The 11180-nt window shown below is 47.2% G+C and overlaps 1 protein-coding gene across 1 annotated transcript; it reads right to left on the bottom strand.

The window, feature by feature from the left end:
* Window positions 1–522: 522 nt before the first annotated feature.
* PLD6 (phospholipase D family member 6) lies at window positions 523–9537 on the bottom strand. Its single transcript, XM_049776952.1, has 2 exons — window positions 9051–9537; window positions 523–1016 (listed from the first exon to the last, which is right to left on the bottom strand). Exons 1-2 carry the CDS (start codon window positions 9520–9522, stop codon window positions 772–774), a joined length of 717 nt encoding a protein of 238 aa, XP_049632909.1. The 5' UTR covers window positions 9523–9537; the 3' UTR covers window positions 523–771.
* Window positions 9538–11180: the final 1643 nt, after the last annotated feature.

Here is an 11180-nt window from a genome sequence, read left to right on the forward strand (position 1 = left end):
TTGCTGCCGCTGCAAGGCTAAGGGACCACAGTTGGAGGTAGGGGGAGGCGCTAACCCCTGCCCTCATGAGGAGCATGCCATGCCTCTAATCCCTTATGACTCAGAAGCAAGGAAGGAGCTAATGACAACAGGGATTAAGGCTCTGCTACCTTCAATAGTTTCAGTGTGGGGATAACACTAGTGGACAGGGCGGGCCCCGGCTTATCCAAGGAGAAGAGGAAACATTTTTAGAAGATGTGGAAAGAGCTGAGTTGGTGAAAGTGGCCAAAGCATGACACTATCTATAAATTAGGAAAGGGAATCAAGTTTTCAACCCTGTTAACGGGCTTTATCACTTTTCTGTGCAGCAACAGAAAAAACCTTCCACTCTAAACTGAGACCCCATAGGCCCACAAAGCACATGAGTAAGCAGCTGTAGCTGAACTGACTTAGTGGAAGGAGAAAGCAGAGAGGTGTAACCCAAAACAACTGACCTGAACTGTCAGCTATTTCCTTTTCCTTTTTAAACACTTATAATACAATTCTTTACTTTAGTGTTTTGGTGAACAAGACTTTAGTGTTGAATTTCTCTCTAATTGTAAGGATTCTCTCATGTAGAAGGCAACATCCAGCACCCAAACCAGAGCAGCTCCTGTGGGCTAAGGCTGCTCTGGAGTCCCTTTCTCAGTCTGAAAGTTCGGTGTAGTTTGACCAGAGACATCAGTTTTACCATGTGAATCATCATTTGCCTCATTTGCCTTGGACTCTGAAGTCCAAGCGGAGAACATAGCTTCACTGGCTTTTCTTCTGTGGAAAGAAGGTATACTTTGTAGGGTTAAACTCTTCCCAGATACGCTCAAATTCTTTCAGAAAAAGCTTCACATACTCTTCATCTTCCATAATCAGAACGTTTTCTCTATTGTTCTGAATGGCTTGTGTGGTCCAGTTGAGAGAACCGGTTATCAGCAGCTTCTTGTCCACTATTGCAAACTTGTGGTGCATGTAGCCGAGGTCTTGGTCATGGCGAACCTGGATACCTGCAAGAACAACAAGTTAATCTTCACCACAAAGTAACCAGACACACTGTGGCTCTAATGTCCAAGTGAGTCTGTTTCCTCGCAGTTTGTTTCCTTCTAATTTAAGGGAAAGATGAATCTTGTCATGCTTAGGCAGGGAGTGGAAGTAACCACAAGTAGAAACACTGAGGGAATTATGAATATTCCCATATGGGGATTTGGAGAACAGTAATAGTCCTAAAGTAGGAAGCAGGTAGTTGAGACTAGTAGCACACATTTACATATTTCCCTAATATCTGAAAATAGATTTGTTTCTCTGGGGTGTAATTTGACAAAGTTAAGAGGTTCTTTTTTGTTTGTTTGTTTAATTTTTTTTTGTTTTTGGGCCACACCCGTTTGACGCTCAGGGGTTACTCCTGGCTATGCACTCAGAAATCACCCCTGGCTTGGGGGGACCATATGGGACGCTGAGGGATCGAAACACAGTCCTTCCTTGGCTAGCGCTTGCAAGGCAGACACCTTACCTCTAGCGCCACCTCGCTGGCCCCAGTTAAAAGGCTTTTTTGATTGTTTTAATGAGATGGAAAAGGCCTGAAAACAATATTACCATGATTTATATGGAATTGTTTTTCCTAGCATTTTCAGATCTACAGCAGAGCCTACTGAACAGAAGCATCTATTTTTTCAGATAGTTGGGGAATCTTCCTGATTCTCCTGCCCTCTGATGTGGGGAGTTCTACCAACCCACAATTCTAGAATTTAAATCAGTCAGTATAACCCTGCAGAGGTATTGGTTCCAGACAAGCCCATCAACAATCCCATTAGAACACAAGTCACGAGGGCCCGGAGAGATAGCACAGCGGTGTTTGCCTTGCAAGCAGCCGATCCAGGACCAAAGGTGGTTGGTTCGAATCCCGGTGTCCCATATGGTCCCCCGTGCCTGCCAGGAGCTAATTCTGAGCAGACAGCCAGGAGTAACCCCTGAGCACCACCAGGTGTGGCCCAAAAACCAAAAAAACAAAACAAAACACACAAGTCACGAACTGTACCACCACACATTTAAACTCACTTCTGTATCAGGAGGTAAGGAGTTGCACCCCATTCTGTAGGGGAAGGGGATGATCCAAGAGGAGAGAGGAAAAACGAGGCCCTAAGGGATTCAGAGAAAAACCTGAGCCCCAGGAAGCAGCCTGCTTGGCACAGTGCTGCCTGCATCCCAATTTGCAGAAAAAGATCTGACAGAAAATTGAATCTTCACAAGGCCCCATCTCCTTCATCACAGTACCATAACCGCTGCCATCTACCTGGACTTTCAAACTCCTGTCAGGCAGAAAATTGTTAGGCCTTCCCATCTTTGATAAATGAGTAAGAATTTAAAATTTTTGTTTGTTTGATTTTTGCCCCCCCCCCTTTTTTCTTTCCTTCAAACAGAACCACATAACTTGAATCATCTTGTTCTGCCTCATAAATTGAGAGGAAAATAATGAATGATACCAAGATCAAGCAGGCATATGAACATTGAGTAAAAATTTAAAAAATGATCAGACTTTAACACCAAACCCAAAGCCAATGACAACAGAATCGATACCCAATCTACAAGCTAAACACAGAGGAGACCACTTATTCTAGCAGGCCCGGGGGGCAAAATAGGGGGATATGGGATACATGCTGAAAACAGGGAAGGAGGGAGGACAACACTGGTGGTGGAAATGCCCCTGATTCAATGTCCCTATGTAGCTAAAATATTACTGTGAAATATTTGTAATTCACTTTGGTCAAAATAAAATTAAAAAAAATTTTAGAGGCCAGAGTGGTGGCACAAGGTGGCGCTTGCCTTGGCCGCACTATTCTTTTAATGAAAAATAAAATTGTTTTTTTTTCTTGTATAGTTCTGTCAGTACCTTGTAAATTTTGGATATTAGCCCTTTATCTGATGAGTATTGGGTGAATAATTTCTCCCACTCAGTGGGTGGCCTTTGTATTCTGGGCACTATTTCCTTTGAGATGCAGAAGCTTCTCAGCTTAATATAGTCCCATCAGTTTATCTCTGCTTCCACTTGCTTGGAAAGTGCTGTCTCCTCCTTAAAGATGCCTTTAGTCTCAATGTCCTGGAGTGTTTCACCTACATGTTGTTCTATATACCTTATAGTTTCAGTTCTGATATCAAGGTCTTTAATCCATTTGGATTTTACCTTTGTACATGGTGTTAGCTGGGGGTCTGAGTTCGCTTTTTTGCAAGTGGCTAACCAGTTGTGCCAACACCACTTGTTGAATAGGCTTTCCCTGCTCCATTTAGGATTTCTTGCTCCTTTATCAAAAACGAGGTGGTTATATGTCTGAGGAACCTTCTCTGATAATATCTGATACTCATCAGATAAAGGGCTAATATCCAAAATTTACAAGGTACTGACAGAACTATACAAGAAAAAAACAACTAACCCCATCAAAAAATGGGGAGAAGAAATGAACAGACACTTTAAAAAAGAAGAAAGGCAAATGGCCAAAAGGCACATGAAAAGATGTTCAACATCACTAATGATCAGGGAGATGCAAATCAAAACTACTATGAGGTACTACCTCACGCCACTGAAATTGGCACACATCACAAAAAAGGAAAACAAGCAGTGCTGGTGGGGATGTGGAGAGAAAGGAACTCTTTTTCACTGCTGGTGGGAATGCCGTCTAGTACAACCTTTATGGAAAGCAATATGGAGATTCCTTCACAAACTGGAAATTGAGCTTCCATACGATCCAGCTATACCACTCCTAGGAATATACCCAAGGAACACAAAAATACAAAAACCCCTTCCTTACTCCTATAGTCATTGCAGCGCTATTTACAATAGCCAGACTCTGGAAACAATCAAGATGCCCTTCAACAGATGAGTGGCTGAAGAAACTGTGGTACATATACACAATGGAATACTATGCAGCCATCAGGAGAGATGAAGTCATGAAATTTTCCTATACATGGATGTACATGGAATCTATTATGCTGAGTGAAGTAAGTCAGAGGGAGAGAGAAAGACGCAGAATGGTTTCACTCATCTATGGGCTTTAAGAAAAATGAAGGACATTTTTAACAGTATCTCAGAGACAAGAGAGATGAGGGATGGTAGGTACAGCTCAGGACATGAAGCTCATTACATAGAGTGATGAGTGCAGTTGGAGAGATGACTACACTGAAAACTATCATAACAATGTGAATGAATGAGGGAAGTAGAAAGCCTGTCTCGAGTACAGGTGTAGGGGGGTGGGGAGGAGGGAGATCTGGGAAATTGGTGGTGGGAATGTTGCACCGGTGAAGGGGGGTGTTCTTTACATGACTGTAATCATACAACTATAATCATGTTTGTAATCACGGTGTTTAAATAAAGATTAAAAAATAAAAATAAAATTAATACTTGAATAAAGCCAGCCTCCCTAATTATTTGCTTAAAAATAAAACCACTAAAAAAGATAGTGGTTTTGCAGTAGATTTTGCCAGATGTTGCAAGTAAAATACAAGATTTCCAAATTAAATTGAGATTTCAGATAAGCAAATCATTTCTTTTTAGCATGTATTGGGCTGACTCAAAGGATTAGAGCACATGCTTTGTATGTGGAAACCCTGTGTCCAGTCCCGATCCCTGTTATGCCCTGAACACTGCCAGGTTCAAAAAAGGAAAAAAAAAAAAAAAAAAAAAAAAAAGAAGCTGTGTCCCGTGCAATGTTTGAGATCGTTTTCAATACCTCCTAAGAGAACCTGGACAACTTCGAGAGGCCTTCAAGTCCCTTCTATCCTCCACCCAGCTTCCAAGGCTTACCTGTCTCTCAGAAGGGTCCAATAGTTACCCGACACCAGCATCAAACCTGCCTCCACACCAGTGTGCCCTGGCTTCTCCTCATTACTCCCCCTATCTTTGACTGAGGGAGTTGCTGATATTCTTCTGCAAACAGTTCAGCATTTGTTTTGTTTGGCTTTGGTTTGGTTTGGTTTGGGGCCACACCTGGCAATGTTCAGGGGCTACTCCTGGCTCTGCACTCAGAAATTACTCCTAGTGGGTTCAGGAGACTATATGGGATGCAGAACCCAGGTCAGCCATCTGCAAAGCTAATGCTCTAGCTGCTGTGCTATCACTTCAGCCCATCACTGTCCTTCCAACAGCTCTTTTTTTTTTGGTTTTTGGGCCACACCCGGCAGTGCTCAGGGGTTACTCCTGGCTGGCTGCTCAGAAATAGCTCCTGGCAGGCCCGGGGGACCATATGGGACACTGGGATTCCAACCAAACACCTTTGGTCCTGGATCGGCTGCTTGCAAGGCAAACGCCGCTGTGCTGTCTCTCCGGGCCCCTTCCAACAGCTCTTGTTGAAGGTACCTTCTCAGATCACTAAGACTGGCTCATATACTTCCCACTTCTTTTTCCTCTCTGTACTATAATAAAGTTAAATAGTCTGGCTTTAGTTAACTTCCTACCAGGACCTGTTCTTTTTCACTACAGTGCCCTAGACACTTGGGACTGCTAATGGCAAATACGGGCATATAAAAATATATAAAGGGGCCAGAGAGATAGCACAGTGGCAGGGTGTTTGCCTTACACACACAGTCTACCCAGTATAGACCCGGTTTGATTCCCGGCATCCCATATGGTCCCCCAAGCCTGCCAGCAACGATTTCTAAGCCCAGAGCCAAGAGTAACCCCTGAACACCACTGAGTGTGGCGCCCAAAATATATATAAAAATATAAAAATTCTTACTGAAGGGGCCAGAGTAGTAGTACAGAAGGCAACTCAGGTTTGATCTCTGGCATGCACAATCAGGACCACTTCCTGAGCAGAGAGCCATGAGTCAGCATTGAGCTTAACCAAATATAGCCCCAAAATAAAAAAGCTTTTTACATTTTCGAATAGAAAAGTGTAGAACAAAAATAGTGGCTGGGAAGCCACCAGAGAATCATCACCCCAGAATCAGTTCTGGCAACTATCACTCAGGGAACTTTGGAAATGCTAACAAAACGATTCAGAGTGTCTCCCCAACTGTCAATCTTGATAAACTATGGGCCTTGGCCAGCAAGCAGCTATGGGTAAATGCTGCAAAAAATAAATGAGATGCTATGTCAACTTCCCAACTAATCTCTGCAGAGACACAAAACAAAAATTCCAGGTATACTGGTTTTAGGCTGAAAACTCTGGGATCTTCTAGGAGTGGAGGCGGGCACCTCCCCCAAGTCTTGTACTTCTGGAGGACCCAGGAGCTACATCCACATCCCAAAGCCACTGGCATATAAGTTCATAGGCCCTACCTTACAAATCCTTGAGTTTCTTTTTATTTTTAAACTTTTTATTGGGGCCGGGCGGTGGCGCTGGAGGTAAGGTGCCTGCCTTGCCTGCGCTAGCCTAGGACGGACCACGGTTCGATCCCCCAGCGTCCCATATGGTCCCCCAAGAAGCCAGGAGCAACTTCTGAGCGCATAGCCAGGAGTAACCCCTGAGCGTCACAGGGTGTGGCCCAAAAACCAAAAAAAATAAATAAATAAACTTTTTATTTATTGATTGGTTTGGGGGCCACACCCAATAGTGCTCAGGGGTTACTCCTGACTCTGCACTCAGAAATCACCCTTGGCAGGCTGGGGGACCATATGGGATGCCAGGAATCAAATCGTGTCCCTCTCCAGTTGTCTGCATGAAAGGCAAATGCCTACCGCTGTGCCATCTCTTCGGCCCCTGATCCTTGAGTTTCTGGCGTACAATGCCACGCACATGGTTGTGTGACCCCTCCAAATTCCCTAATACTTGTGGGTATCCCCTCCCCCAACTCATTTATCCCACCTGAATGATCATAACTGCCCACACCTGAAATGGGCGGGTAGAGGAGTCTGCAGGGTGGGGGGAGAGAGGGGATAAGAAGGAGAGTTAGAGAGAGAAGCGGGAAAGAGCCGCCATCATCATTAGAGATACAGCATAGGATGCAGCATCAGCAACTCGGTGTCATCAAAGCAGCAGCAGCAGGAACATCACCAGAGGGAGTTGGTCAGCCTAGAAGCCAGTTAGGAAGCCTGGTAAAAGCAGCTGAAAGAGAGACAAAGGCCGAGAGAGGCAGAAGGAGTAGAGAAGTAGCTGCTAGGAAAAAGACAGCATGGAGGCCATGTGAGGAAGTGTACATGGCGGTAGGGACTGTGAAATAAAGCTGGCTGACTCCTGAAACTTCATCTGAATGCTTTGTGAATCTCTCAGTCCTCATCCTGCCACCTTCAAACCCGCCAGAGCCGGGTCAAGTCCAAAAAGGCCTCACCATCCCCACACCAACCCCAGGACTCTTTAATTAAGACAACAAATACTGACACCCCAAGAGGAGCAAACCAAATTAAATGTCAAAGTAGCATAGAAACCAATTAATCTCAATGAACAAAAACAACACAAAATGCTTGCTAACAATGAACAGCTTAATAAACCTTCAGACAATGACTTAATGACTTCATTGTGATAACAATGTTCACAAATTTATTTTTACTTAAGTGTGTTTTGGTAATACTATTAGCCATTTAGTTTTTTTCTTTTTTTTTTTTTGTTTTGTTTTGTTTTTGGGCCACACCCTGTGACGCTCAGGGGTTACTCCTGGCTATGCGCTCAGAAGTTGCTCCTGGCTTCTTGGGGGACCATATGGGACGCCGGGGGATCGAACCGCAGTCCGTCCTAGGCTAGCGCAGGCAAGGCAGGCACCTTACCTCCAGCGCCACCGCCCGGCCCAGCCATTTAGTTTTAACAAGCAATATAAAATAAATCATGTTGTGCCTATCAAGGGGACAGCTTGGAGGTGGGTGGGTGGGTGGGAAACTGGGGACAGTGATGAAGGGAATGTTAAATTGATGGTAAGATTGATGTTGGAACACTGAATGCCAGAAACAACTGTACTGTGAACAACTTTGTAAGCCAAAGTGTTTAAATAAAGTAACAACAACAAAACCCAAGAAGAGCTACTATCGGGCCCGGAGAGATAGCACAGTGGCGTTTGCCTTGCAAACAGCCGATCCAGGACCAAAGGTGGTTGGTTCGAATCCCGGTGTCCCATATGGTCCCCCGTGCCTGCCAGGAGCAACCCCTGAGCACTGCCGGGTGTGACCCAAAAACCAAAAAAAAAAAAAAAAAAAAAAAAGAAGAGCTACTATCAATTGATGTGTGTGAATGGGGTCCTACAGAATTCTAGAGAAGGCAATGTTCCAAACACAACCTGTCCCTAACTAAATATGAAAAACTAAATTTTTCATAGAGAGCTGAGGAAAGAAAGGATGATGGATGTGAGAGGGGCTGGGTGCTTAAGTTTAAGCCATATAAAAGAAGGTTCATTAAATGTCTCTACTTGGTGCTAGAAAGATAGCTCAGGAGCTAGAGTGCATGCTTTGTATGCTAGAAGAGAACCTGGCACCCCAGTACAGCTATGAGCAGAGCACTGCAAGTGTGGTCCAAAAATCAGAAGGTGATGGGGAAGGTAAATGCTACGACTGTCTTCTAAAAAGTCAATTTAACTGTCAACAGCCATGAGCTAGCACATGCCTACCAGTAAGAGTGTCCTGTGAGGCCGAAGCCATAGCAGCGGGTAAGGGTGTTTGCTTTGCATGTCACCACTCACCCAGGTCCGAGCCTGCCAGGAGTAATTTCAGAGCATAGAGCCAGGAGAAGCTCTGAGCACCCACTGGGCATGGCATGGCATTGCAGCAACACAAAGAGTGCTCGTGAGCATCCTCAACGATTAAGCTGAATCTCCAAATAGATTTAAGTTTAAGGGTTTAAGTTTAACGTCCATCAAGGAAGGGCAAGGCCAGCGCAGAGCCAGAAACAGGGCCAGACTTCCCTAAAATGACTTTCTACTTCCAGGTCAGCCAATGCACACGCTTCTGGGCCACAGTTCAGGGGGTCACTGTGGGCCCCCCCAAGAAGTGAGCATCAAAGGCACAATCTTCGAGGAACAACTTCCGGGGGAATCTGAATGGAGCCCAGCGTCCACACCTGTCGGGCTCGCAGGCCCAAACCGCTGCCCACGGGGACACCCCCGCGGCCCCCAGGCCCCCCAGCACCTACCCGCCTTGCGCAGGAGGCCGATCTGGGAGCCGTTGAGGGCCATGTAGTCGCAGTCGGTGATGACGCGCACGCGCACCCCGCGCTGGTGCAGCAGCTGCACGGCGCGGCCCAGCTGCGGGCTGGAGAAGGCGAAGAGGCACAGCTCCAGGGTGGCCTTGGCTTCCAGCAGGGCCCGCAGCAGGCGGCTCAGCGAGCTCTCGCCGTGAGGCAAGCTGCACGGGCAGCCCACGGCCGGCTCGGAGGGCGCCGACGCTGCGGACGCCGCTAGTGGAGGTCTCCGTCTCGGGGCCGCACCTGAGTCCTGCAACAGCGCCTCGGTGCAGGTCACCTGGGACGGGAAGAAGAGGACCTCGCGCCGCGGGCGTCGCTTCTTCCGACCCTGCAGCCAGCGCAGCAAGGCCGGCACAGCCTCCAGCGCCAGTGCCAGGCCCACGGCCGTGCCCACGGCCACCTGCCAGCTCACCCGCTTCATGCCGTCGCCCTCGGGCTTTTGCCGCCTCACGCTCCTCAACACGCCGTCACGCATGCGCAGCGCGCCGGATCACTACTGCGCATGCGCTTTGGTAACCCGGTGCCAATGCGCATGCGTGACGGCGAGCCTCGTGCGCTTCCCTTCGGCCTGCGCGACTGCAGGGCACGTGTTCCCGCCCACCGCTACCTTCCGCCCATTCCCCCTCCCCCATTCTTACTCTGCACAGGTGCGACTCCCACTGTCTTCTTGCGCATGCGCAGTGGAGATCCGGTGCCAATGCGCATGCGTGACAGGAGCCTCGTGCGCTTTTCTTCCGCCTGCGCGACTGTAGGGCACGTGTCCCCTCCCACCACTACCTTCCACCCATTCCCCTCCACCCCCAGTTCTTCCCCTGCGCAGGTGCGACTCCAGTTGTCTTCTGCGCCTGCGCACAAGCCTGCCCCCGCAGCCACCAGGCCACTAAGGCTACGTGGCTAGCTAGCATTAGGATGGGAGACTCCTTCACGTCCATCATCACCCTGGCACCACTGGATATTGTGAAACCTGCAGATCCCGAACCATCCTCCATCCTCCTGGGGTAGTGTCATTTCAGGGTCTCTCGCCAACCACCTTCACCTTCATGTAGGTCCAAAGATCCAGAAACAGAAAAGAGAACATCAGGTAATCAACACTTAGCTGGTGCCAGGATTTGACCCTGTCTATGCATGGAGATGCATATGATGGGCAAGATTCCACCCGTATCCAGCGTTCAGAGGTCCAACTGTAAGGGTCCAGACACCCTTGTTTCCTTTGTCTCTCACTCAATATAGACTTTTCTATGAGTTAAAAATGTCTAATCCTTGGGCCCGGAGAGATTGCACAGCGGCGTTTGCCTTGCAAGCAGCCGATCCAGGACCAAAGGTGGTTGGTTCGAATCCCGGTGTCCCATATGGTCCCCTGTGCCTGCCAGGAGCTATTTCTGAACAGACAGCCAGGAGTAACCCCTGAGCACCGCCGGGTGTGGCCCAAAGACCAAAAAAAAAAAAAAAAGATGTCTAATCCACTAAAAGTGTAAACTGAGGTAGCCAAGCCCAAGCTCCTGTCCTTGCAAGCATCTGTCCACTGCTTCATTTCGGAAGGGCTGTTTGCATTTCCATAGGCATGAAAATGAAGGTAGTGAGGCTAGAGCAATTGTACAGCGGGTACAGGCGTTTGTCTTGCATGTGACCAACCCGGGTTCAATCCCTGGCACCCTATATGATTCCCCCAAGCACTTCCAAAAGTGATTTCTGAGTGCAGAACCAGGAGTAACTCCTGGACATGGCTGGGTGTTCCTCTGCTTCACCTCCCCTCCCCCAGAAAAAAAGAAAAGGAAGATATATTTTTGTTTTACTATTTCCACTTTCTGAATCCTGGTCAGGAATTTATGTGCAAAATCAAAATCTTTCTAAGCAATTTGTGTTTGTTTTGTTTTGGAGTGACACTTGGCAGTGTTCGAGGATACCTCCAAGGAAGGGTTGCTTCCTTGATTGGAGGGGAGGATGGGCTCCAGCAAGGAGAACATACTTCCAGGCCAGTGAGATATCTCTCTGGCCCTTATGATGTATAAAATGCATATGTATATAAGTGGAAAGACCAGTCCTTCCTCTACAATTCCTCTGTTAAAATAAAGGATTAAA

Source organism: Suncus etruscus, chromosome 7 (assembly GCF_024139225.1).
Source record: "Suncus etruscus isolate mSunEtr1 chromosome 7, mSunEtr1.pri.cur, whole genome shotgun sequence".
Taxonomy (NCBI): Eukaryota; Metazoa; Chordata; class Mammalia; order Eulipotyphla; family Soricidae; genus Suncus; species Suncus etruscus.

Coding starts and splice junctions, on each gene's coding strand:
- PLD6 (XM_049776952.1), bottom strand. CDS start 9,522: ATGAAGCGGGTGAGCTGGCAGGTGGCCGTGGGCACGGCCGTGGGCCTG. Junction 1,017..9,050: donor CGGCCTCCTGCGCAAGGCGG/GTAGGTGCTGGG, acceptor TTGTTCTTGCAG/GTATCCAGGTTCGCCATGAC.